General features: G+C 48.7%; 10 protein-coding genes across 10 annotated transcripts; 4 read left to right on the top strand and 6 right to left on the bottom strand.

Annotated features, from left to right (window-relative positions):
- Positions 1 to 1538: 1538 nt before the first annotated feature.
- On the bottom strand, positions 1539 to 2586 carry BDV27DRAFT_167845 (uncharacterized protein; the record flags this gene model as incomplete). The annotated part of the gene is made up of 1 exon (XM_032074606.1): positions 1539 to 2586. Exon 1 carries the CDS (start codon positions 2538 to 2540, stop codon positions 1539 to 1541), a length of 1002 nt encoding a protein of 333 aa, XP_031923507.1. The 5' UTR covers positions 2541 to 2586.
- A 452-nt stretch (positions 2587 to 3038) lies between these two features.
- Positions 3039 to 4106, bottom strand: BDV27DRAFT_161690 (uncharacterized protein; the record flags this gene model as incomplete). The annotated part of the gene is made up of 1 exon (XM_032073258.1): positions 3039 to 4106. The coding sequence occupies one exon, from the start codon at positions 4104 to 4106 to the stop codon at positions 3039 to 3041; it is 1068 nt and encodes a 355-aa protein (XP_031923506.1).
- Positions 4107 to 5265: 1159 nt separating this feature from the next.
- Positions 5266 to 6963, top strand: BDV27DRAFT_167844 (uncharacterized protein; the record flags this gene model as incomplete). Its single annotated transcript, XM_032074605.1, has 2 exons — positions 5266 to 5347; positions 5411 to 6963. The coding sequence occupies 2 exons, from the start codon at positions 5266 to 5268 to the stop codon at positions 6961 to 6963; spliced, it is 1635 nt and encodes a 544-aa protein (XP_031923505.1).
- A 405-nt stretch (positions 6964 to 7368) lies between these two features.
- BDV27DRAFT_167842 (uncharacterized protein) lies at positions 7369 to 9436 on the top strand (the record flags this gene model as incomplete). The annotated part of the gene is made up of 5 exons (XM_032074604.1): positions 7369 to 7681; positions 7753 to 8495; positions 8555 to 8649; positions 8738 to 8859; positions 8944 to 9436. 5 exons carry the CDS (start codon positions 7369 to 7371, stop codon positions 9354 to 9356), a joined length of 1686 nt encoding a protein of 561 aa, XP_031923504.1. The 3' UTR covers positions 9357 to 9436.
- Positions 9437 to 9525: 89 nt separating this feature from the next.
- On the bottom strand, positions 9526 to 11091 carry BDV27DRAFT_167841 (MFS general substrate transporter; the record flags this gene model as incomplete). The annotated part of the gene is made up of 2 exons (XM_032074603.1): positions 9526 to 10761; positions 10828 to 11091. The coding sequence occupies 2 exons, from the start codon at positions 11089 to 11091 to the stop codon at positions 9526 to 9528; spliced, it is 1500 nt and encodes a 499-aa protein (XP_031923503.1).
- Positions 11092 to 12262: 1171 nt separating this feature from the next.
- Positions 12263 to 14078, bottom strand: BDV27DRAFT_161686 (uncharacterized protein; the record flags this gene model as incomplete). The annotated part of the gene is made up of 4 exons (XM_032073257.1): positions 12263 to 13091; positions 13193 to 13286; positions 13345 to 13612; positions 13671 to 14078. 4 exons carry the CDS (start codon positions 14076 to 14078, stop codon positions 12263 to 12265), a joined length of 1599 nt encoding a protein of 532 aa, XP_031923502.1.
- Positions 14079 to 14545: 467 nt separating this feature from the next.
- Positions 14546 to 15129, top strand: BDV27DRAFT_148717 (putative ssDNA binding protein Ssb3; the record flags this gene model as incomplete). Its single annotated transcript, XM_032070955.1, has 3 exons — positions 14546 to 14788; positions 14882 to 14936; positions 15056 to 15129. The coding sequence occupies 3 exons, from the start codon at positions 14546 to 14548 to the stop codon at positions 15127 to 15129; spliced, it is 372 nt and encodes a 123-aa protein (XP_031923501.1).
- Positions 15130 to 15733: 604 nt separating this feature from the next.
- Positions 15734 to 19659, bottom strand: BDV27DRAFT_41327 (putative GATA transcription factor (Ams2)). The gene is made up of 4 exons (XM_032076570.1): positions 19485 to 19659; positions 19268 to 19421; positions 17165 to 19212; positions 15734 to 17108 (listed from the first exon to the last, which is right to left on the bottom strand). The coding sequence occupies exons 1-4, from the start codon at positions 19522 to 19524 to the stop codon at positions 15784 to 15786; spliced, it is 3567 nt and encodes a 1188-aa protein (XP_031923500.1). The 5' UTR covers positions 19525 to 19659; the 3' UTR covers positions 15734 to 15783.
- Positions 19660 to 20205: 546 nt separating this feature from the next.
- BDV27DRAFT_134580 (mRNA splicing protein SMD2) lies at positions 20206 to 21459 on the top strand. Its single transcript, XM_032068334.1, has 4 exons — positions 20206 to 20272; positions 20397 to 20429; positions 20525 to 20773; positions 20847 to 21459. Exons 1-4 carry the CDS (start codon positions 20250 to 20252, stop codon positions 20887 to 20889), a joined length of 348 nt encoding a protein of 115 aa, XP_031923499.1. The 5' UTR covers positions 20206 to 20249; the 3' UTR covers positions 20890 to 21459.
- BDV27DRAFT_134579 (putative dihydroxyacetone kinase (DakA)) lies at positions 21440 to 24459 on the bottom strand. The gene is made up of 5 exons (XM_032068333.1): positions 24181 to 24459; positions 23698 to 24086; positions 23006 to 23513; positions 22320 to 22945; positions 21440 to 22253 (listed from the first exon to the last, which is right to left on the bottom strand). Exons 2-5 carry the CDS (start codon positions 23708 to 23710, stop codon positions 21613 to 21615), a joined length of 1788 nt encoding a protein of 595 aa, XP_031923498.1. The 5' UTR covers positions 23711 to 24086; positions 24181 to 24459; the 3' UTR covers positions 21440 to 21612.
- Between the last annotated feature and the right edge of the window lie 1962 nt (positions 24460 to 26421).

Below are 26421 nucleotides of genomic sequence, written 5' to 3'. Positions count from 1 at the left end.
TTTTTTGTACTTTTTTTTGTACTTTTTTGTTGTTCTTTTGTTGTTCTTTTTTGTTCCTTTTTTGTCTTTTTTTAGGTTTTTTTTTCTTTTCTTTTCTTTTTTCAGAGATACCCAAGACTCCGCAAAGCGGAGCATTATTACTAGTAGTTAATAGACTCTTTTGAGGATTGTGCATCTGTCCCGGTTGTAAATGGGCTATAGAGCAAGAGAGCTTGTCATCCTAACGATCCGAAAACCAGCATAGTTGTAGGGTATATTCCTGGGATCAACCATTCCGTCGAAGATGCGGGAATGCCGAGAATTAGGTCAAAGGGTCAACAAGGACTCCTGTATGATATTACAGTTGAGGATATGTTGACAGACACGTGTGGCAGAACACATGTCATCTCTCTCTGCTCGAGCTACCAGGTCCATGATAACAATGCATGGGGATAACCGTTGCGTTATCATTCCTCCACGTGTAGTAGAAGACCCCAGGTCCTTGCTGTTGTTGCACAGCGGCTTCGTCCATTTGAAGAAGGCCAGAATCTTCTTGCTCAGGTTGAGAGTCCTGTCTCTCATCTTTCCTCGGTTGGTATTCGCATCGTGGTTGATAGCAGGATAGGGTCTCCCCTGCCTGAAAGTATAATGGGTGGATCATCAGTGGTGTCCCTCTATACCTAGAAGTTAGTCCAGAAATTGCCAGTCAGAGTGTGGTGGTGACCAGAACAGATCTTCGGGACACTCTGGATGCCAGACCTCAGATGGCTATCTCTAAACTGCTCTCGAGAACCCTGGCATTGCTGGGCACCATGCAAAAGGATATGTATGGTAAGGCACATAAATACTTTCAATCTCGTACACGAACAATCACTAGGTGGGATTCTTTCGTCTGCGCCATTCAAGACAAAACAGTCTGTTTGATACCGCACTGCTTAAGAGACTGCTGTGAGAGAGACATCGAGAATGCCATCCGAGCATATGAACAGTCACCCTCTACTCATGTCGGCTGTTCATGCATTCCATTTCATGCTCAAGCCGAAGGCGTCGATATTAACACTACGAAGTGAATTAACCCTAACTGCGAGCACGGGGGACGGAGAAGTGGGCCATGTTTGAATCGAAATATAGTTGATTCTTAGTGTCGTCTTTCATAGCTTTGAACAACGAGTACATGTCACATTCGGATCTGTTTATATGCACATTCTCCTCTTTGTGCATTCTGAAGCATTGCACACACTTGAAATACTTCCGGCAAGCTTCATACTCCGGAACTAATAACTGAGTAAAAAGTGGTACAAGTCTAGTCCTATTCCGAGAAATGGTCTAATCAGAATCTAGAAGTCTTGAATCACTTCACAGCTGGGACAACCTAATATCTGTTATCTGAGGCTGGGTTTGTGGGTCTGAACAATATCTCTACGGATATAAGCACAACGCCGTTGAAATCTAGTAAGATGCGGCGAGGTTCATACTGTGTACGTAACGAATCGCGCCTCTGATACCGACACTGATGCCCTGTTCTAGAAGATCCTGATAATATTCACAACCATGACATCTTATGCTCTCAACCTTCTTTCCTTCAAGAACTCATAATCAGCCATCGCCTCCCGCACATACATCTCAATCACCTGCCCCGAATCCCCCCCAAACTCCTCCCTCCACTGCTTAGCACTTTCATCAAGATCGATGTTCTCCCCAGAGGCCTTAGAGACGTCAATCCCAGTAGATCCATCGATCGTCGACCGAAAGGCCATAATGCCTGGCCGTCTCTTCTGCTCGTCCTTGTCCCATTGGAACCGCAGTCGCGTGGTGTCTAGTCCCAAATTTTCGCAGAACCGGATCACCACCGCCGGGTTGGTCATAATATCATCTGCATCCAAAATCAGAGGCCACGTGATCTCGTTTCGAGTGGAGGTCTCGGTTCCATTGAAGTGCTGCACGTAGAAGTTATAGAGTTGGCGACTCCAACGCAGCGTCATAATATTCCGACACACTCGCCTCCCCTGCTCAGAACGAAGATACTCGTCACCATCGGCTTTGCGCGCCGCACGGTAGTATGAGGGAAAGGCAAGTGCCGGGTGGCGGATCAAGAAGGTCGGCCTCAGTGTATTGAGAAACCTGTCTGGAAGGAGGGTCTCGTTGTATGGCGATTGACCTTCCGCCCGTTGCGATACTAGAACCGCCTCGTCGATGCTATCTGCTCCAAAAACAAACTGGGACTTTGCAACTGGATTGCTGAGCATGTGCGTGTGCTCCTTGAAGAATATCCCCTTGTCTTGATTCTCCGCATCATGGACGTACTGAGTCAACGCTTGGAGACACTCCTGAATGCAGGCAGTTTCCTGTGCGCGTTGATCATCGCGTAGGTCCTTGATGTGGGCCCCTGCACAGCCCATGTCGTAGCGGAGAAGACTGAGCCGCGCAAAGAAGTACCCTCCATCCTTGCAAGGGACGAGGGTGGGCTGGTTGTCGAGGTTGAGGATCTTGACGAGAAGATTGGAGCCTGTTCGGGGGTAGGTAAGGAGACAGAATCGTGATTGAGGGGTGGATCTTGTCATTTTGATCCTTTGTACCGGTTGTTGTAGGAATTGGGAGGGAAATGGGGTCCTAAGGCTGGGAGTGGGTTGGGGGACTGGGGGGTTTCATACTTATAAGCGCTCTCTCTCTCAGTACGGAGGAGGGTTCGAAGGGTTATGCGGCTGCAGTGCTAGTCTGTCTAAACACCAATTGATGGATCTACTGGGCAGAAACAGCGGTGTCTACTGCATGCTTTAGATTTGATCGGCATTTTGGTATTAAAGTGGAGTCCTTGTGTGTATTTGAGCAGTTTTGGTTATAGTGACGGTTCTCTGCTACCCATGGATTCTCGGGTCAGTTATTATAAATTATGATGAATTATTAGAAACATAGTATGTGAAGAAATCATGGATCTTGTTCCCTCCATATGTTTTGAGTGCAGCGCCGGTTATTTAAATTCATATCAACAGCAATCGCCATGATCTCTAGCTAGAAGCCATTCTGATCCCATGTAGACACAATATTTCATGCCAGATGAATCAAATCAGAGCCGGCATGAGCGCATCCCTCTGGACATGACGCCCGGCCTTCCATCGTCTAGCCTTCAGAAACTCATAATCAGGCATTGCCTCCCGAACTAACCGTTCAAGTCTTCGTCCAACTCGCTCGCCAAACTCCTCACACCACTTCTCGGCCTCCATTTCAATATTAACACGTCCTGCAATCTTGTCAGTGACAATTCCCCCCGATGACAGTAATGTACTGAGGTATCGCTTTGTAAACATGTTCATGTGAGACCGCTGCTCCTTGCTAGCCGGCATCCACGAGCAGCTCACGCGAGACGGGTCCATTCCCAGTAATTGACAGTAGTCGCTCACCAGCCCTGGGTCCGTCATGATGTCGTCTGCGTCCAGCACAATCGGCCAGGCAGTACGATCGTCTACACAGTTACCCTCCCGCATATACCAGCCGTATAGATTCCGGGTCCAGCGTAGCGTCATGCAATGCTGTCCGAGCTGTTCGTCTTCGTGTGGGTTGCCGGTGCCTTCCAGCTCAAGTAGAGCCCTGTATAGCGAGGGGAATGCCAACGCCGGGTGTCGAATGAGAAATGTCGGTTGCCAGCTCCGAAGAAACTCGTCTGACAGGACAGTCTCGTTTAGCGGGGAGCGTGTGCCGGACGCCTTCCCTTCATAAGACTCGGGAAGATACTGCACCATCCATGACGGCCTCGTGGTGTCTCCCGCGGAGTTGCCAAACGTGAACAGGCTGAGGGTTGTGGGGTCAATGAGGAAATGAACATGTTCTTTGATAAAGACCGAGCATCCATCCGCTGAAGCCTTGTCCAAGTATTCCTGGAACTCAGCGAAGCATTCCTGGTAGCTGCATCGCACCTGCATGATCTCCTCTTCGGTCCAATCTGTCACCTCTTTCTTGCGAAGACCGAGGTCCGTGATCAGCTTGACTACGGGAAGAAAGATGTATCCACCGCGGTCATCGCCGGCTCTCATGTGTGGCTGGTTTGCCAGCCCTAGCATGCGAACTAGAAGGTTGGACCCGGTGCGCGGGTACGTGATGAGGTAAAACCGACGGGGGGTGTGTGGTTGCATAGTTCTTCAGATAGAGTGAAAAAAAAAAAATATGGAATAGACCAATGAAGATGGATTTGTATGAATTCGCAATCGTGAAGAAATTTGACGCCATAGAGCTTATATCTGCCCTAACCTGGGGCGGAAGCTTATTCCGATCTGCAAATACCAGGGCGTCCGGACAGGGGAAGCACCAGTACGACTCCCTGCAGGACGCTGTTTCCTTAGCTGCTCAAGCTGGATGCAAGGGGTGGCAGATATGAGGTATCATCTCAATATTATTCTATTGCATTCGGGGGATGATGTCAGATTCCGCCAGGTATGCGTTCTCCACAAAATTCTTCCTGGATACCATATTCCTAGCGATGAATTGGAGAATTATTCGTCTGAGACTCACCGTAAGATCTCAGCTGTGGCGATTTTTACCTCTAATCTCTGTCGTGCGCATTCGTTTACATTCCGACACATCTCATGCAACAACACGTTGTAATCTTTTCAAAAACTCAACCACCTATACTCGCCTGACTTTGCTACCTGGGCCAGAATAAAATTCTAGTGACTGTAAAGATGGAGCTGCGATCATACCGCTTCCTCTCCCTTGCATCTCTCTGCTTACAAACCTTATGGTGAGTTATGAATCACTTTTATTATACACCGACTTTTAATCAGATTTTTCAAAGTAATACAGCTCTGTCAATGTAAATTCAATTATGACAGCTTTGAAGCAGAAGACAATTCTATCTATAGCCACACTACTACAAAGCATAATATAGGCATTTATACATTACCAAGACACTGCCATGGTATATAGTGCTCCGAAGAAGAGCAGTATAAAAATCAGCGAATCAACAACCACTGATCCAAAGAGCAAATGAGATAGATCAGTATTTTCTCAGTAAAGGATTTTCTCCTATGTGTAATATTCTATGAAAATTTTGCAAAGGGAATCGTTGGAACAAAGCTAGGAAAACATTGGGTGATCCGCTTTTTAGAGAGACATAAATGGTAATTCAAGCCCCCCACACCAGATGCAGTACAGCTAAACTAGGGCTGTGTCTTTTCTTCCACACTATTCACCCAACCTGCACAGTTGCCATTGTGTCATCCATAACTTGAAGTCCTGCGAATAGCTCCTCTGCAAGCCAAGATGGGAGTGGAAGTAAATGGGAAGAGAAATTCCATGCTGTGCGACGACACAGCTATCCGACGGTATGTTATCCAAAGGAATGCATTGGTTCAACAGGAGAGAAAGCAAAGACATGGTCTGTTCCCTGGCATAAGTTCATTTCGTACCTAGTTAGACAAAAGCTGACGAGCAAGATCAGACTACCATATCCTACAGCGTCCTCTGTCCGCAACAGTCGTACAAGCATGCAATATTGTCTCTGACATCCGGGTTCGAGAGTTGACGCATGACTTGAATGTGAGCGTTGGAGCTCCGTTCAATCCGGTCAAGAGCCCAATACAGTCCACAAATCTGTGGAAGATAGTGCGCCGGATGCCCAAAGGGTCGCTTCTTCATGCCCATCTCGAGGCCATGTTTGATGTAGATCACTTACTTACGCAGTGCTTGGCTACCCCGGGGATGTATATATGCGCTGAGGGAGCTATAGTCTCGCCGGTAGATTTCGATAAGGAGCCCTTCTCCTTTCGGTATTGTTCCGAGGCCCCTACGAGGAAAGCTCCAATCTGGGCCCCAGACTACGAGTCTGGGTCATTGATCCCAGTCACTTCTGCGGCACACTCATTTCCACACGGTGGTGAAGCAGGATTTCGTTCTTGGGTGAAAAAGAGATGTACTATCGGGGCTGACCCTTCTGGCAACCTCCATGATGAGGCGGACGCTGTTTGGGATCGGTTCAAGCAGATCTTCCCCATTTTGATCAGCATGGCGTTTTACGAGCCCATTTTTCGCTGCGCTTTACACCGACTATTTAGAGAGCTAGCTGATGATGGTATCCAATACGCAGAGTTCCGTATGGGGTCAGCGATTCCTTTTCAGCGGGAAGCACAAGATGTACCGGATGAGGACCATTTATATCTACTAGAGGTTGTGCGGGAGGAAATACTGGCGTTCCAAAAAACCCAGGCAGGTACGAACTTCTACGGGGCTCGCATAATATACACAGCGCCCCGGATCTCTTCAGAACAAGAGTTAGTGACTAGGATGGAACGCTGCATTCGTGCCAAACAGCAGTTCCCCCAGCTCATCTGCGGGTTCGACCTTGTGGGGCAAGAAGATCGGAGAGCCCTCCTTGACCTCGTCCCGGTCCTGCTGTGGTTTCGTCAACGATGTGGCGAAGAAAGGGTCGAAATCCCGTTCTTTTTCCACGCAGGCGAATGTCTGGGCGATGGAGATGCAACCGACCACAATCTATTTGATGCGATCCTTCTGGATTCACGCCGGATAGGCCACGGGCTTTCTCTCTACAAACATCCGCTGTTGATTGATATCGTGAAGGAGAAGAACATTTTGATCGAATGCTGCGTCGTCTCAAATGAGATCCTACGCCTGACCAGCTCGATCCAAACGCATCCTCTGCCAGCGCTTCTGGCAAGGGGGGTTTCAGTTTGCCTATGTAACGATGATCCGGCGATCTTCGGGCAAGGGATGAATGGGCTGACTGTCGAATTCTGGCAGACTTTGCAGGGGCTTGAGAACATGGGGCTGGCGGGCTTGGCTGCCATGGCTCAGAATTCCATTCGATGGAGCTGTTACGAGGACCTATCCTCAGAGGATTGGCGGTCACATCTGCAGAACTCTGAAAGTGAGGGTAATGGGTTGAATGCAACTCGTCTTCACCAATGGAGGACGCAGTTCGAAGCGTTCTGTATGTGGATTGTGGACGAGTTTGGCCCGAATGGGACATCCAGCTGAGGACATGCTCGCCAGCATTTCTTATTCGATACAGAAGACTGATGTCCCAGTAATTGATCTACGTGGTTATTAGCTATTAGTTCCTTTTCTTTTACGTAACAACCATGCAATGTCCTCAAAGATGGTTAGTGTTTAATCGTATTGGTCGATCAACAGTGGGCTCAGTGGGTTTATGATACGTACAGTGCAAGATGCAGAACTCACATTCCATACTGCTTAATGCATGATAGACGAGGCTTATCTGCAAGGAGAACTTAGGTCGAAGGATATCACAAGCCCTGTCTTGATTGAGGAATTGACTAGTCACTCAAATGGCCGTACTCAGGGTCTGTCAAATCCTTGGTTGACATTTATTCCTTCGACCATCACCGATACTGAGCAGCTGTCTTGACCCAACCATCCATCATGGCTCCAATTATCGAACAGCTGCCTAACGAGCCCTTATTTCATCATCTATTACACTCCTTTACGACCCATCCTCACCATGTTCTGGTTCATGATCCCAAGAATGGTGTGGAAGCCGACTGCAGCCAGCTCCTAACAGATATACTTCACATGCGCCACCAAATCTTCCAAGCATTGCCCGCATCGTCGTTTGACTCCCAGCGGAGAATCAACCAGGAAAACCTATTCGTAATCGTCCTCGCTCCCGGTAACTATGACTACATCGTGGCGGCCTTCGCTACACTCGCATGTGGAGGGGCTTTTGCTCCCATCTGTAAGTAAAACATACCCCTAAGCAAGAAAGCATCGGACACTATTGAACATGTATGATGTAAACAAAATCAGCTAGTACGTTAGCCCCAGAAGAGGCCTGCCATCTTCTGGAAACTACCAATGCATCATGCATGCTCGTTTCAACCCAGTTCGAGTCCCAGGGCGCCCAGATCGGGCATTATTATGCCGCGCGCCACAAGTCTCAGCCACCTGTCGCCATCATCCCGATTGCAGTCAACAATGCCCCGGCGGCGCCAAAGCCGCAGATCCGGATTAATCCTGCAATGACGCTGGACCCGACAAGCCCTGGGGTCCTCATCTTCACGTCCGGAACGACCGGCCCTCCCAAGGGCGTGGTGCGGCCCCGACGTGTTTGGTATACTAGCCCGCCACGCTTTCCTAACAATCATGTCGTGTTGGCTTTCCGGTCTCCGCATTGGGTCGGTGTAGCCATGCGTCTGATATGGCAGGTCTTGGCCGGGGCGCGCGCCGAGGTTATCGAAAATGATCCGCGTGCGATATGGGAATCGTTTTCCACAGGCCGCGTGTCCCGGTTCAGTGCTCCTCCGCGAACTTATGCCCAGCTGATGAAATTCTTCCAGGAGCAGATAGATTGCCTTCCGGTTGAGCAACGTGGTCGGTATGTAAAGGGCGTCCGGGCGCTACAGAATGTAACTGTTTCTGGGGGAGTCACTTGGCCTACTGTCATGGGGTTTTGGAGAGAGCTGCTGGGTCGTCCGTTGCGAAACATTTACAGCTCTACTGAGGTGACTGCCGCTATTGAAACGACTGAGGACTCTGACCCGAACTTAGAGGTAAAATAGATACGTTGCGAGGAAAGGGATGTAACGCTTACTGACTATAATCTCCTCAGCGGTGCATCGGAAAACCTTGTCGTGGGGTCCAAGTCAAATTGTCTGAAGGAGACCATGGAGAAATCTTGCTGAAAAGCCCTACCATGTTTACACAGTGAGGCGGAACACTCCCTTTTCCCTTCTTCACCCTTCCTGGTAGTTAACAAAAGAGAGGAAGAGTGAACACTAATGGATAATCGAAGCTATCTCGGCAATGAAGTAGCAACTCGAGCCGCGCTCGACGAGGAAGGATACTACAGATCCGGTGATTTTGGGCATCTAGTCGGGGATCAGTATGTGATCGACGGCCGGTCTTCTACTGACTGTACGTGTATACCCTCTCATATCGTTGCTTGCGTCCGTACATGGCTCGCTTTATTTACTAACGAAAGTCAACTTCCGGGGGCAGTCATACCATATCGTGGTCTTCGAGTACCCGTCCATGAAGTCGAAGCCCGTCTCATCGAGCTCCCATACATTTCAGAAGCCTATGTCGTTCCAGCCAGCTTCAATTACATGCGTCAAATTGCTGCCGTAATCCGCCCACAGACTCCAAAAACCACCGTAGCCCTATCCCAAATCCGAGCCGATCTGCAAGACAAGCTGCAACGATATAAACTCCCGACGCTGTTGCGAACCTTGCACAATCATGAGCAAGTTCCAGAGACCACGTCAGGCAAGCCTTTGAGAAGGAAGATGGAGGAGAAATATTTCTCTCTTCCGGAAGAACCGCCGTTGCCTGCTGGAGTCGAGTTTTGTGATACAGACTTTGGGACAGAAGAAACTCCCCGAAAGGCGTGGGATTGGGGTGGCATGATGTGAGGCCCCAAACTATATTTTATAGTCTATCAAGGTACTTTGAAAAGATGACAGAAATATATGCATATGTTGGTTGCTTCGGAACTTCCAATCTAAAATCATGACCGGAGGTTGAGCCCTCGGAGGCTACTGTACCTTTTCTTAGGTTGCTGTCTTCGTGGATTTGAAGCGTTTAATCCTGCTGGGAAGTCTCCTTCTGTCTCCAACGCTGTCCATTCCAATATAGAATCCATAAAGCTGGCGAAACAAGGAACCACAAACCAGCGAGGAAGATTCCTACCCAGCCAATGCCGATGGCATCAATCAATGGCACTGCCGCCGCAACGGCTCCTGCTGCCGTTAGATGCTTGACAGTATTCATAGCGGCCATAGTAGCGGCGGGACGATAGGCATTAAGGTCAATCGCCAGAGTGGTTATGCTGTTGTTGACCCCGGTTGTTGCATTACCAAAGAGAAACAACAAAACCAGGGGGCCTGCAAGATGCACGTCATAATACATGATCCAGCCATAGCCTATAACACAGAGGCAAGAAAGATATAAAAACGGCAATGCTAACTCCAACCGAACCTTTTCAAGCGGGATGCGCCGGAGTTGTCGTTGTGATTGCTGGTTTGGTCGAACTTCCTCTCCGATTTTACGCGCATGACGCTTGAAATTCCGATCAACCACAGTTCCAACATTCCAGCGAGTTAGGATGCCCCCAGCTGTATAGGGGAGATAACACAGGCCAATTTGCAAAGGGTTGAGTCCATATTTCCTTTCTAAGAGAACGGGGAGACTGCTTAAGATCGCCGAGGTCCCGCAGAAGCAGAGTGCGCCGCAGAGGACAAGAAGACTAATATGGATGTCTAGTAGAATCCTTAACGTGGCAAGAATCCCAGGTCGACGTCTGGTGACAACCCGTGTCTCATAGTCCGGGGCATGCTGCTTTTTCAGGGGAAGAAATTGCAGAGCACACCGGTTCCAAGGTTGGGGAGACACACTGCCGTTACCCACTATGGCTCGACAAGTCTCACGTAGGAATAGCATAATAACACAGAGCATGACTCCTGAGGAGATAGAAAGGAACCAGAATATACTTCGCCATCCAAGATATTGCGTCAGAATGCCTCCAAGAGTTGGTCCAACTGCTGGGCCGATAGTCATCCCGAGAGAGGAATAGAACATGTATCTGCCTCGCTCTGCTCGGGGAACCACGTCAGCAACAGAGGCGTTTGAAATGAGCGATATGCTACTGCTACCCAAAGCCTGGAAACAACGTAAAACGAGCAGAGCTGCATAACTGCTTTGAAGCGCTAGTCCAATATTACTGCCGATGAAGATGAGTACAGAGGCCAGAAGAACTGGCCGGCGTCCGCTTTGATCGGAGAAACTGGCAGTTAGCAAGGGTGCGACTCCTTGAACAATCTGCTGATGTTAGCTGCTATGAATGAAGAGAAAGTTGAACACACGAAGCACGGGGGCCAGATCTACCTTGAAAGACGTTATTGTCAGACTGATTTTGGAGCTTGACACATGCATATGTCTTGCCAGCGGTCCAAGAGCAGGGAAATACATATTGGCCGCTACGGGAGCCAGGAAAGTCACCATTGAGCAGGTGCATACCGTGAAGATCTTCTCCTTTTCCGATAGGATACTGTACAACGGCTGCGGTGGCTCATCAGAAACGCCGTTTGGAACATCTTCGCACACATTCTCTGTGATAGGAGGAATGGCTTTTGGCTCTGCAGAGTCCATGATGCCTTTGTCACAATAGCACCCAGGTCCTATGGGAGGCTTCTTTATAAAAGTGAATAGAATCACCCTTACTTTGTATTCTCCGTTTGACCCTTAGGGTTAGATCTTCATAGACCCCCATGCAAGGGGGATGCACTATGCAGTCCCACCCCTTTATGTCGGAAAATGATCTCCAATTGCCTTGCCGCTTTCTATCGAAGTTACTCTACTGGTATGTTACTCTATAGATATGTAGGGAGCGCAGGAGTTGCAGAACTGCTCAACGCTGCCTACAAAATTGGTCTATTGGTGGCGAAGAACCGAATTTGGGATGGGTAGTACAACATATCGATTTCATTTCGAGCAGAGCTTGGAAATCCTTCTGATATATCTAAAATAGCCAACTGTATCTGCGAACCCTTACTGGGTAGGCTTGGATAAAGCAACGACGCCGTAGAATATGATACAAACTCCAGTATAGAGCAGGGCATACCAAGCTTATTGTATTCGTACGTTTTATGGGCGTGAGGGACTACACCAATAAGATCAGTACTGATTGAATTCAGTCCTCCCGATGATGGCGCCTGATTGCCCAAGGGTGAGAATCCGACTGCGAAATGCTAAGAATTTACTGCTGGGGAGCTAAAATAAGAAAGAAATATCCCTGCCATGTAGGAATACTATTGCCAATGATTCGACCTCTTGATTTATATATTTATCATCTTGATCACTATGTAGTATCCGCACAGACTCATAGCACTTCAACTGCTGTCCTCGTGCAATATCTTCACTGTAATCGGTTAATGCCTGAATAGTATCATCAATGCATGCAGCTGGGAGAAAATCTTTTGGTACAGCATTTGACGGGCTTGGAATCTCTTGGCCATGACCAGTAAATGCTCCATCCGGATAATCATTAGAGTTGAGTGTGTCAAGATCTGTATTCTCTATTGAATACACAACAGTTTGGGGCCCATTATTAGATGGGCCGGTACTTGAGGTATCTCCAGTTCGTTGTCGTTTTCTTTCTCTATCTGAATATGGCAATTCTCCTATTGTAGCATGGTTTTATTCCCAGTACTGAAGCCCAAATACCTACAGCAAAGTATACCTTCCCTAAGAAAACAACGCCGCAATCTCGTCCTCATACAACGCGAGAGTCTGCATCCTAGCGACACTACCTTTAATGGTCCTAATAAATGGCTTCTCCTCCGCTGCAACAATTGACCCGCTCCGTAGAAAGTCTCACACAGTCATGAACCCGGGCGTTAACCTTCTCAATATATGGCCGTAGACTAGAGACCAACTCCTCCCGGCTTTCCCCCTCCTCTGTTGAGAACAGCTCAACAATAAGTACAGGAGCAGGAGGGCCATGGCCACCGATCAAAGCAGATCTGACACGTGGATGTGCCTCGATTTCCGGTTCTAACAGCGAGGCGTGCAGTCCGTCCGCATGAGAGAGATAGACGTAATCATCAGTGCGGCCGATGATCTTCCAGAGACCCTTGTGAACCAGATGTTCTGTCCAGAGATCCTTGGTTTCAAAGCGATCGAGGTCTGGATATAACTTGAAGATCTGTTGTGGCGAGTCCCCAGGGCGACGAGTGAAGACTAGTTCGGAGAGGTTATTCAGGCGGTTTTCGAATACCGCTCCCGCGTAGTCTTGGAAGGAGATGTAATCCCATGCGTCGCGGTGATTGTGAATCTGGGTGAAGTAACCACCAGCTTCTGTGCTACTGATACAGGGTACTATACGGACGTGGGAGGCTAGCTGGCCCCCTGTCTTTTTCGAGAGGGGGGCGCCTGCGTAATGGACATATTTTAGTTGGCGGAGAGCATCTAGACCAGATGGAGATTGACAGAGCTCGTCGATTAGTGCCGGTGGTAGTAGGGCGCCTTCGACGTGGCTGTATCGGATGGTTTTCATAACTACTTCTGCTGATGGCGGTACCGGGGGACCCACGACTGTGATGGTGTGCAGGAAGATCGGCATGGCGAGTGCCATTACGGCCCCCCACGAACTGGGTAACATGTTTAGTTACAGCAACTACGGAGTCATTGGTGGTGGTGAGGACTTACATGCAGTGATGGTACTGGCGTATACCACCTTCGGCAGGCATACTGGTGAATATAACCCAATTCGACATCCGGCAGTGACGCGGCAATATCGGGGCCAGCCATCATGCTATGATTATAGGTAACGGGCTTCGGATAACCTAAACAAGCAGTCAGAAGACAATCCAACGGAGAAATATCCAGATATGATGCATGTACGGACCTGTCGTGCCGGATGTGTGAAATACAAGCCATGGTCGTCCTTTCCTTCGTCCCAAGTTTTACTGTAAATATAAGGTACAGCTTCATCTTCCTGCATAAACTCGTCTAACTCTGGAACCTCGACAGCCTGAACATGTGGTGCCTCACACAAAATTGCATCGACTTGGCTTGCCATTGATGACGGTCGCAGATACACAGTACATTTCTTCTTCTCGAGAATCCGTAGCTGGGCCTCAGCGGTTACCAAAGGAGACGGAAGAACCATCTATCACAGCCCATTTGTCAGCGATCGATGTTCCTCTTCCCCCAATGTCTCAAGTTACATACCACTTTCTGGATCTTAGCAGCCGCAACAGCGAGAATAGGATACCGAAGTCCTCAGGTCCCGCATAAGCGAAACATTGAAACGGTTCTGATGATCCTGGCAGATGTTCACTCAACCACCGAGCGGCATGGTTCGCTGCATTGTTCAGCTGCTGGAAGCTGATGTCCTTGAATCCGCGCGACAAGTCCTCATTGTCAATAGGCACAGACACCCACGTACTTCCTGGTCCATCTCGTGCCCGTGTCTCAACCACAGAGGCGAGGATTCTTTTGCCATGCTCGATGCCAGGCAGGGGTAGTGCGATCCCGAAAAGTCCAACCTTTCCAACAAAGGAATAGAAGTCATGGTTTTGCGTGATGACCCCACTTCTGCTTGTGAAGCTGATGACAAGAGACTTGAGAGACATGCATCATCCAAGCTACTGTGCCGAGGTTCTCTGATATCATACTAGACTTTAGGGAACAATGGCATTGACATCAGTAGCTGCACTAATACCCCTTCATGAGAGTAGCAGGGTAATTCCATAGATTCATAGATTTACGTGCTAAAGGATCTAATATCCGTGAGTCTTAGTGCTTATCTCAATGCATGAGCTCGGCCATTCCACCACCGGAGAACCCCATAGGGCAACACCAAAAACGGTTAGTCTAATGAACTAATGTATAGTCACATGATCACGCGTCACGCGCTGATATGGATATCCTCGCGATCATCAGTGCGAACTGATAATCCCATCGATCAGTCAATAACATCCACTCCACACTTTCTCTCCACCCTAATCATTCGACATAACCTCCGTTCCTCCCACAAACAACAATCCATAACCTCAAGTACTCCCAAACAAACCAAAAGACAAAAGAAAAAGAAAAGAAAATGTCCCTCCAAACACCCCGCGTCCTCCCCGCCCACCTCCACGCCTTCCACCCCTCCAACGCAAACCCCCACGTCACAAACACCGTCCGTCTACTGGGCACAGTAACATCTCTCCGCGGCGATACGGCGACCATCACATGCGGAGATAACGGAGACGTGACGCTGATCCTGAAGCCCGATTCGCATCTGCAGATGGGCAAGTTGGTCGAGATTGTTGGGAAGGTGACTGATGTTGAGGGGCAGGTAAGTTTTCGACACTCCGAGATTATATCTTCTAGATCCTACGGACTATAGCAGACGAGGTATTGGTTTATGCTGACCGATGGGTGTGAATAGGGTCTTGGTGTGAGGGTGTTGGGTAGTTTTGATTGGGGGAATCCCTCTGATTGCGGTATGTTGTTCCCTTCCTTTCTTGTTGGCCTTCACTTCTTTGGCTTTGTTGTTAGGAGCTTGGTGCTGGGAGGGGAGGAATTATGTGGGGAGCTTCGGCTGATCATGGTTCTTTGACAGATTATAAGATCTATGAGAATGTTGTGAATGCGACACATCGGTTTAAGTCGCTTTTTTATGAGGCGGCTGAGTAATTGATTGATTTTATGTCTTTTCTGCCTCTCTCTCTCTCTCTTTTTTTTTTTTTTTTTTTTTTGATACCAGGGTGCATATGTTTGGGACTTTTCTCTAGACATAGGGGTGGCATATAAGCAGGATGGCGATGCAGTAAATTAGTGGCATTAAGAAAACGTCAAATATTGATCATGCTATTATGCTCTTGCATTATGGCCATTTTTCGTTCGACCTTGTATAGTGCAGTTAAGATGATCATCCATTAGGGATGTATAAGGCCATTGGACTAGTACTTAATCGGTAGATTCTGGCTACATCTACTTCAGGAACAGGCAAGATTGCTTCTTTGATTTATTTTGTATTTGGTATTCTTGTTATCGTAAGTCAAGACGAGTCAACTCGTCCTCGGTTTTGGGTAGATATAGTAATAGTAAAGTCGGCGGCACACTCGGTAGTGTGCCTGATGCAGGCTAATCATGACTTGAACATGAAAATGAGACTAAAAGACAGGACAATCCCAAGACCAACGGTGTACTCTCGGTACAGGCTCCAATCCACCAACGCCGTCGCTTGAAAAACACATCAAAAGGAACAAAACAAATGCAAAAGAGAGTCTCGGATGCTCATCACAATATAAGTAAAAGGGTAAAAAAGAAATTAATAGTCAAAGGAACTCATGAAGCATTAGGCGTATTGTTTTGTGCTTGTTCTTTGTGGCCCGATACCTCGGCCGACTTAGCCTTGGCACTCAGGGCCATGACGTCGGTATCGAGGGCATCAGAGCTGAAAAATCCAGAATCGAGGATGTTCGAATCAAGATTGAAGATATCAAAGTGGTTTTCTTTATGAAGGTCTGAGTTGGATAAGAGCGTGTTGATGAGATTACCAGAATCATCATCTCCGTTGTTCTGCTCTTCCTCAGATCCATTGGGCGAGACATAGTCGGACGGCAACCAATCTGGCCAGTTGCTACTGGACGGACATTTGGTTGGGTCAAAGCCGAACAAGGAGTCAGCGTTCGTGGCAGAAGCATCAGAGAAGATATCCACAATCACTTTATCCATTCCGTCGAATGCATCCGCACTGAAGGCATCGTCGGGAAGAGATGGCAATTCAGGCATGTGAAGGCGCGACTGCTTAGGGGTTTTACCCTGGCGTGACGTTGACCCGGGGCTATTTTGAATGCGCTGGAGCCGTTGCGCGGTAAGTTTCGTGGGGGTTGTGTTGATGTCCTTGCGTACTTTAGACGACGAAGGTGATTGACCCGGCAACGAAAGCGACTTTTCACCCAACACGCCGGTGCGAGGATTGCGTCGCCTTGGTGTAGGGCTGGTAGGCAAGTCTAGCTCGAAGCTAGGGCTCTCAAAGAGACAGTCTAGGTCAGAAGTGCCATTCTCTTTGTCCTGAGGTTGCTTGGCAGACTCGTGCGAAGCCACACGAGGGCTACGGCGTGGGCTGTTCAGAACCGACTCGCATAGAGCTTTCAAAGGGCCGCCCTCAGCCTGCGAATTAGGAAACAGAACTCTCCGTACAGATTTGGGAGTAAGACTATTCTCACCCGCCGTGGCAGAATTGCGACTTTCGAGATTCCTAGCAGGACTAGACTGGATAGCTCGCCTGAGGGCCTCGATCGCATTGTCCTCTTGCCAACGACTTCCCGTAGTGTCGGATGACTTCCGAGGCTCCAAGCTGGTTGCGCGCCGCCGCTTGGACTGGGGTTCCTGGGAATCATCCTCATTCTCGTTTTCGTTGCTGTTGCTATCACGAGGGGTTATGCCGTCTTCTGCTGCCGGCGACGAGGCATCGGATGCGACGGGCGAGGAACCATCCACTTTAGTCAACTCGGCTCTGCTCCGGCTCCTAGTTGCAGCACCATTGGTTGAAAGGGGCCCGCCTCCCCTGCGGTTCCTAGGGGGACGCTTCCTCTTGCCATTCGAAGACTTGTTCCATTTGTTCTCTGGTCGCATGGACTTAAATTTGTGAAGCCAAAGGCCGCATGCTTTTTTCATGTCAGTATCAAGAGCGCAAATCAGTTAGCATATCTTCATCACTTACGGTTGCAAAGAAGGACTTGAGCAAAGTCATTGTCGACATCAGCGAGACTCTTCTTGTAGATCTTGAATTTGGTAACTTTGTCTTGATCATTCCGCTCCAGAGACTGCCAAAACAACATGCCCGAATCCTTCTTCATTTCATCGGCCTCTTGCTCATTCCCAATTATCTCCTTGGACCAGGCCCTACGCCATGTGGGGGTTTCAATCGCGCCACAATTCTCACAGTAAGGGGGAACCTGCCCATCGCGAATGCATTTATCGAGGCGTGCCTGAACCTGTCTCAATCTTCTCGCACCCGCCCCGCTGCGGACCTTACCGTCCTCTGCAACCCGCTGCGGAGCAGGGGTCTCTGCAGCGGTGAAATCACTCATTGGGCCAGCTGCCCAAGCGGAATTCTGGCCTTGAGGTTGTGATGGCATGACGGGGTCACTTGCGGGGATTGCGCTTATCAGCTGCTCTATTTCGCTCTGGGACATAGGAGCAGGGGCCAGAGGCTTTGGAGCCTGTCTAAAGCTTGCGCGCGAAGACGGCCTCGAGCCCGCGGCGCTAGCTGGTGCACGGGGAGGTACGGGTGCTGATTCCTTCGCAGGCTGTCCTTGGGACTCATCGCCGACAAGGGCATTCTCATTTCGGGTCTCCTGGTTCAGGCGAGCGCCAACAGGTGAACTGGCCTGCACTGCTGGGTGATCTCTTCGCTTCTCACTGCCAGTGTTGTTCGTCACAGGCCGTGTATAATCTTCTAATGGTGTGCCGATGTCTTCATCTAAAAGCTCTTCCACGCCACCACTCATGAATCCAGAATCAGGATCAGTGACCATAGGTGGGAGAACTGGGCTGGAACGTGCTGGGAAGCTGCAGTCCAATACGGGGGGAGAGGATGGCATGCTGAATGAAGGCTCGAAAAGACCTTGGTAACGAGACTCTTCTGGGGAGTGCGCGTTGAATTCAATAGGAGTTTGGTCATCGCTCGCGTTATACGGGGACTCGTAGTGGTTGCTCTGAACGGACGATTCACGCAGAAGACTCGGCATGGCGCGGGCCCGACGAGGGAGGTCATTCGTATTGGAGATAGGGGTGGGTGGCCTAACAGGTTCTTCATGGGAGTTCTGAGCAGCAGCAATAGCAGGATTGATTGGCGTGGGGCGGTGAATACGAACAGAAGCAGCTGTACTCGCCGCTACCCGCAGGGAGCTCGGCTGCCTCTCGATATTGAAGTCCGACTTCCCAGGCCATTCCGCTCGATACAGCTTAGCTCGTTTCCGAGGTTGGGACTCTCCGGATTCCTCGCAGCTACCGTAACCCGACTGAATGGATCCCCTGCGGCTGGCATACCGAGACTGAATAGTGAAGTCTGAATCACGCATAGAAGCACTAGAGGACGGACGGATGATATCACTCTGTGCGCGGTCCAAACGGGGTTGTTGCAATTGTTGCTGTGCCGGTTGAGAAAGTTGATCCTGCTGATAACGTGATCGTTGGGCCCCAGGGGTGGATACTCTGCTTCCAGCTGCCAAAGTGGACTGCGAAGGTGATACAGATCGATATGGCCCATTTGCAGAGACAGGTGGGAATTCCCTTGGCGTCGAGCCCTCGCTAAGTAATTGATGAAAACGCTCAATTCCGGCGTGGTCCATGGGCGATTCCGTCCGTTCCAGTTGCTGGGTGATGGTGGGGGTCATCAAACCCGGGTTTTGGCGCAAGAAATTGGTCCACGTTTGCGCATCGAATTCGTGGGGAATAACAGTGCTCAACTCCCGATACTTCCGCATGCTTTCCAGGTATTCGCTCTGCATGACCGTGGGAACAGGCACCAACCGCAACTTCACCTCCAGAGTCTCCTGAGCACCCTTCGAGAACAATCCCAGCACATTTTTGCAAACACGACCAGTAACCATGGTTTCGGATTGATGAGCCGGGGCATTTGGCGTGGGAGAAGCCGAAGCGAGAACCCATGATAACATTCCTTGTCCAACCAAAGGCGTCTCATATTCGGAATAATCATAGGCATAAACGGTGTAGTCTTGTCCCAATTTCGCAACCAATTCGGGGCTGCAATCAGACAAAAATCAGTATAACCTCGATGACTGGAAATGAATCAACTAACCTGGCGGAGACAATGGCCTGAATACAAGTCTTCAGCTCGATGACCCCAATTTGCGTCTTCTCGTCCAGGGCAGCAGTCTGGACATCGAGAAGATGAGGCCACCTGGCCAGGCAATTTGTCTTGCTGGCATCGTCAAATGTGTAAAGTACCTTCACTGTTGAATTGGAGCCCAATGATTAGTATCCACGGTAGAATTAAGCAGGAAAGGGAAGCTCACGCCTCATAGGCCGGACGGAAATTCCGTCCTGAGATTCCATGCCACCAACTTGAGAGGAATAACCATAAGCAAGCTGAAGAATAAGTATCCGAATAAGAATATGTCAGAACGAGGTGAAGGTTCGTTGAAGAAGCGGACCCGTGGGTTGAATCGGCAGGGTAGGAATGTCGAAAACGTGTCAAAGTTTTCACAGGAGGGTGTATAGGATTGAAGCAAGGTAGCGTCCGATCTACGCCACTGGCTTATCGACTCGTGAAGCCTATCTAATCGAAGGTTGCGTCGACCGGGAGAATGCAGCGGTATGTAGAGAACTAGGATAGCGGGGGTGGAATGATCTCTGGAATGCGGACGCGGGACTGAAGAAAGGGGTGAAGGGACATGCGGTAAGAGGTCCTTAATAAGTAGAGGGGTGAGGAGATTCCAGGGATTTTCGATTCCGACTTGGAAAGTAACTGCGAGTCGTGAAGCAGGGGCGAGGAATTAGTGAGAGGTTGGAGAAGGAAAGGAAAAGACGCCTTGCATTTGAATGTCGAGAAGCTTTCAAGATCGCCGACATGTACCGTGTCGGACGCGACGTGACGCAGCCAATCGCGAACTGAGAAAAAAGCTCTGTCGCAAACACGGCAAACACACGCGACACGTGATCCGCGACCCGCGCCAAGACGCCGGAAGAGTCCAAGACAGCGACAAAGCTGATAGTCCGATGGAAAGATAATCAAGACGTTCCTCCAGCAGACCACCACACCACCTTTATATACCGCCAACATGTCGACCGACCCAAAGATCCAGTACTTACCCCTCTTTCCCTTGAGATCATGTGTCATTATATGCGTCATTTACTCAGTTCATCATGGCGTGATCTTTAATCTAACCTAGTCGATCTGATGCTAACCATACCGTCTAATTCAACAGGGACCTGCTTAACAAGCCCAAGAGTGAGCTTACGTATGTTCTTTCCATCTTCCATCTGACCCTTTCTCTTGGATATATACACGCAGTCTCCGGTCGCATTTATCTACAGCCTCTAACACCCCATCTAGTGAATACGAGGTCTCCCTCGTTGAGGAACATGAGCTCACAGCTGGCCCCCTCTCTCTCCTCCAAACCGCCACACGCACACACACCCAGGTCCTGATCGCCTGCCGTAGCAACCGTCGCCTGCTCGCTCGCGTCAAGGCGTTCGACCGCCACTGCAACATGGTATTGGAGAACGTCAAGGAAATGTGGACAGAGAAGCCCAAGGGCGGTAAGGGCAAGGGTGTCAACAAGGATCGCTTCATCAGCAAGATGTAAGTGCCATGCGATTTGCCCCCGCCTGATATATTTTGGTGAGGGACCTCCGTATCTTACATGTCGCTCTAGGTTCCTGCGCGGTGACTCGGTCATCCTCGTTCTGCTCAGTTGATTTCGGGAATTCATTCCCAACCACGTGACATGCGCGACATGTTTGGCTTTTCTCTATCCAGTTATTGGAGTCGACAAAGACGGTCTATTTCTTGATATCGATACCCTGTCCTACGATTTCCGAAGTCTGCGATCCATAGTCGGGGATTCAATCACACGTATATCCTAAGCTCCCTTGGCGAGTAGAAAAGGGATTCTATTTCTTCTCATGAGCTTTCTCTATGTCCGTTCTTCGTTGTTTTACTGTATCATGAAGGGACATATCTGGCGTTTTTCTGGTCCATTTAGAAAAGTTAGAAAAGGAAAGAAAAGTCAGGTAGTCTGATTCGAGATTTTTCTCGAAGATAATAGGGGCAGGTCGAGTGTTCTCGATCGGCGAAAGGGGCGTGGACAGTGGCTTTTTGGATGTATAAATATGGATTCTAATACAACCACTTAGCTACAATGCAATGAAAGGCCCACGCTAGCAAGAAACCTACTGTCGCACTTCAAATAGCTTGGCTTGGTTATTATCTACAAGCAGTTAGGAGTCTTACGGGAATGGAAAAACATGAATAATAAATCCATAGAATTTATACACTATAGATAATAGTAGCTAATTAGAAGCCTAAATAAATCCAACAATGAACACAGCACAAAACAGAACGCCTGCAATTGTCATGATGTCATCGATTAAAATTAAAGTGTTTCATGAGATGCAATATGTACCGCGAGGTTCGAGGAATCATGCTTGCTTCGGAATGGCTTCAACAAGCCCTGTGAAGAATTCGCTGAGTCCGTAAGCACCCGGGTCAGGAACCTTACCCACCCACTCGTCTTCACCGCCCACGTAGACAGACCGTCCCAAGCTGGCCTTCATGCTCTTCGTCGCTTCGGTTCCCTCTTGGGCAGCCTTAGCAGCAGCATGGACATCCTTGGTGTCGCGTAGGGTAGCACAGAAGGGAACAAGGGCGTCGATCATAGTACGGTCACCAGGCTTGGCGGGTGTGTACTTTCCAAGGGCTCCAAGCGAGTATTTCAAGGCCTCGCCCCAGATTTCGGCTGTGGCAGGAGTCGTTTTGCCCTTGTCTTGCTCCCGGAGGCCGTGCACAAGTGCGTTCAAGAAGATGGCGTAGATGGCACCTGAAGTACCATCCATGGTGTTCTCCACAATGGTAACGATGCGGTTGACGGTTTTAACCACGTCGTCATCCAGGCTTGACAAGTTGTCCTCAAGGAGTGCAAGAACAGCCTCGGCACCACGTTTCAAGCCAACACCACAATCACCGTCTCCGACGATCGTATCGTAGCGAGTAACCATCGGTTCGACGTCAATGATGCGCCGGAGGCCAGCTCCCAAGACTTTTCTGATAGTAGCAGGGTCCACTGATACATTTCGTTAGCGTGCGTCCACGGGAATGGGACACGGAAGGTTGGGCAAATCAAACATACACTTAACGTTACTAGGCTGTTCCTCAGCCAGCTTGGTCTTCTTGAGCTCTACAGGAGCATCGGTCCGACGGTCCCAGGTGGATGTTGGGATTGGAGCGGACCAACCAACTGCCTCAGCGGGAGCATCCAAAAGCTCAAGGAAAGACTTGCCAGCGCCCAAACCATTGTCAGCGAGCTTCAACAGAGAAGCGCTGAATCCCAACCCATTTAGACTAGTCAGGAAAGTTCCTTGAATAACTCGTACAGGTTTGATGCTGTAGTCCCGCTCAAGCTGACGATATACTTCGTCGGTGATACCAGAGAGCTCCAAGCTGCTCACACCGCCCAGGTTGTTAATCAGGAGTACGAACTCATCGCCCGGTTCGCGTGTAATAAAAGCACGGTCAGGATCGTTGTGATCTAAGATTTGGAAAAGCATGGTCTTCACTAGCTCTGGCAAAGTGAATTTCATTCGATGAGAGCCGGGTTCATTGTGAATACCCATTCCAACTTCGACCTCTCCAACAGGAATAGTATCCTCTGAGGTAGGTCTGCCGGGGATGTGGACGTGCTCTAGAGAAGAACCCACAGTTGCGAGCAGCGAGTTCGCCTGTTTAGCAACACGGTAGATTTCCTCGAGAGAAGCACTAGTTGTCTGTCAGCGCGAGGGCCCTCATTTTTAGCAATGTACAAAATATGCAACTTACCCCGTCTCAGCCAAAGCACTGACAATTTTCAGAACGAGGATTCCGCCACCAATACCGCGACGGCCGACTTTTCCGCCCTTCTTCTTGCCGACGCCAGCGTCGTCATTGATAGCAAAGAATTCAGTTTTGATTCCGGCGGCGCGTGCCTTCTCGGCAGCCATACCGAAGTTGAGCACATCGCCGGTGTAGTTCATGGGAATGATGAGCACACCTTGCTCATTATCAACATAGTCGAGAGCAGCTTTACGGATTTGTACAGCAGAGGGAGAGGCGAAGATAGTGCCAGCGATTGAAGCATCTAGGAATCCCTGGCCGACAAAGCCCGCGAAAGCCGGTTCGTGGCCGGAGCCACCGCCGGAAATGATCGCGACCTTCTTCTTTTTGAGCGAATCAGGGCGGCGGAAAATGATCTTGTTCTCAGGATCAAAAGCAAGAGAAGGGTTTGTCAGAGTCAAAGAATGGAGGGCGGTGACAACCAGATGGTTCGGGTCCGAGAAGAAGTGTTTGGCTGTGTTGCGTTAGTGCATCTGTCAATGCATATTTTCTGGGGTTTTAGTTCTGTTTGTGGAGAACATCGGGGTTCGTTCCATGATGATCGTGGGTCTGATCGCGAGGGGGGTTGTATAAGGCCCCAACGAAAAAAAAACAAAACAATAAGATGGGATAATTTTAGAAACCGGCTTGCAACATACCCTGTGTAGACATGATGTATGATGTGTGCAATTGCCTAATGATTTGCAGCAAACAACTGGAAATCGGATTATGACGTCGATACTGGATTGGATGCTCGCCTTCGGCTGTGGAGAAAAGACCGGAAGTCTTGGTGGTTAACGAGACCAGTTGAGAATTGCGACAAAAAGGATACACTCGGCCAGGGGGGTATTCGTCTGCTTATAAGCGTCGCTTCCTCGCTAAGATTACAGCGAAATTTGGTCGAGTTTCTGGGCGAAACTCCTCCTAATCAAAGAGCCGGGATAACTCGCTTAGGTTTGCGCCGAGATGTATCACGAGTATAGGACTGGCGCAGAAGTTACAATCGCCCTATCGTCCGTGAGAGGCGGGGAAAAAGTGGAGAAATGGTCTATTATCTATCAGTCCAGAGGCTCTCATGCGACGGAAAAAAAAACTGGAGATCACAAGGGTAGAAGGGCATGTCATTTGCCAGTGATACTCACAGTATATTGGACAGGTGGAGAAAACCTAATAATATCAGGATGAGGTAATCGTGAGCCTGAGAGTTATTCAAACAAGTCGAGACAAATTGAGTAGTAGTAACTATGATGAGGTGAGAGTCACCCAGAGGACAAGAGATGGAGAATAGAGGAGTGGAAGATAATAACAATCAGGGAAGATTGAGAGTGAAGGGGAGCGTTGTATACTTATACTAGGGAATGACTGTACTCAAGTAGTCAAGAAGTTCTAACCAGGCGAACCCGTTGACGGTGTTGTCAAACCTGTTTGTTCTTTTTTTAAATTTTTTTTTTTTTTTTTTCAGTTCACATGGACAATGATGGATTGCAATGAGACCCATCAACCCCAGATAGGCAATGAAATAGTACTTCACGATAGTACAGCAAATTCGAGCGAGGCAGCTATACCGAGGAGTACCTAATCGAGTAAGTACCTAGGAGGTCTAGCCCACTACGAAGTATGTACGGAGCACTCCAAACATCGGTACCTGCGGACTCGTAATATTACACCAATTATACATTGTTCTAAGGCCTTGTCCATAGGTAATCAACTCCCCGCCGGCCGCGAAACCCCATGGGTCGGTCTGGAACCTTAGCGACTTTTGAACGAACGCTTCGGATTACCATCTGTGGCATTCCCGCCTCGACCCCTCGTATGGGATGGGCTTGGGGTAAGCAAAACACTTGGATAGTTCCGTTCGATGGATGCGGCTACGGCTTCCTCCGCGGATAATTTCCTTGTGGTCAAAAATTGAAATTGATAATTGCCAGTTGTTACACTGGAGGACTTATCGAGTGGATGTCGCAAGTGTCGATCCATATCACCTTCCGGGTGCATCCACTAACTACATACCATGGTTACTAGGTACCAATTTACAATACAACATATGTATGTACATACATTGTAGAGATGTCTGATGATTGTGATGATTACTACGTATACCTCGATTTATCAGCCCATCCTTACATAATTATACAGATTTCATCCTAATGCAATTGGAAAAAAATAAAAATAAAAACATAAAAATGAAAAATAAAAATCTTTCAGTGCTCGTGATGTACATTCTACTCATCCCTTACTCCCGTCGCCGATGAGCGCGAGAAGTATCCCAACGGATTGCACTCCACGTATATCGGCATGCGTCCAGCGACCCAGTATGCATTGTGGGATGCCCGAAGATCTACAGAGGACGCAGCAGGTACACACTATTGGGATTATTCCTATTCTCTGCATGCATATGATATACTTTCTGTATAAGTATCTATTACGAGTCCCTTTCACTATCAGATTGACAATTCGGGCAGAGAAAGTACAGGAAGAGATCAATTGAGGAATCCATAACTTCAAGATGTCCTTTTCTAAGATTTTATGCGATTCGGCAGAAAAAGGCAGAAAAAAAAAAGAGAAAATAAAATGAAATAAAATGAAATAAAATGGAAGCAGTGTGAAACAGGAAAAAAAAAAAAAAAAGAAATTAGAGTCGTACGTAGCGAGAATAATTTCTGGACCGAACAGTTTCATAGTTTACTCATGAAGGGAAGCGACAAAAAGGGGAGAACGGCGCTAGAAACATCCCCAACATAAAAATCGATCATGGGACCTTAAAAAAAAGCCTAGTTTCCCCGCTGTCAGATCTAATGGAAATCCACCAGCGTGGTTGAAGGGCTCTAATCATTACTGCATTAGGAACTCCCAATGATAGGCGCGTACGTATTCGCATACTATTCAAGCTGATCCCTAGTTCCTCGAAGTGTTCCATTGAGGATTCGTCCTGATCGTCCGTCTCTCAGGGTTGAGATTGAGACAGAGGGAAGGTTGCTGTGGATAAAAAGAAAAAGCGCAGCCATCCACGTGAACCCCCAAAAAGCCCAGACCATTTTTGATTCTTCCGTTTCATTTCATTACATCCGATGATACATAACATTTTACCATTTCCGGACCATCCCTTGGATTATGCTTATTTTTGATTTATTTTTCGGTAGCTCGTTCTCTACCGAGTTTCGGTCTTCTCGGGCGAGAGTCGAAAGGAGTTGTGGTGATGCGTCGAGTACAGATTGTATGCTCTTTGACTTTGCTTGCTCACCGTTCAGTACGCAATTATCTCATCACTCATTCAATGATGATGCCAACGATCATGGAATCTTGACAAATTGTCGATCACCTCGCCACAAAACCGGTTAGTGGAACTCATATAGATACTAGTAATCATGATGCTATTGATAATA

The sequence above is a fragment of the Aspergillus caelatus genome, assembly GCF_009193585.1.
Source record: "Aspergillus caelatus strain CBS 763.97 unplaced genomic scaffold BDV27scaffold_213, whole genome shotgun sequence".
Lineage (NCBI taxonomy): Eukaryota > Fungi > Ascomycota > Eurotiomycetes > Eurotiales > Aspergillaceae > Aspergillus > Aspergillus caelatus.
The sequence above is the reverse complement of the archived record's forward strand: the minus strand, read 5'-3'. Positions and strand labels throughout refer to the sequence as shown.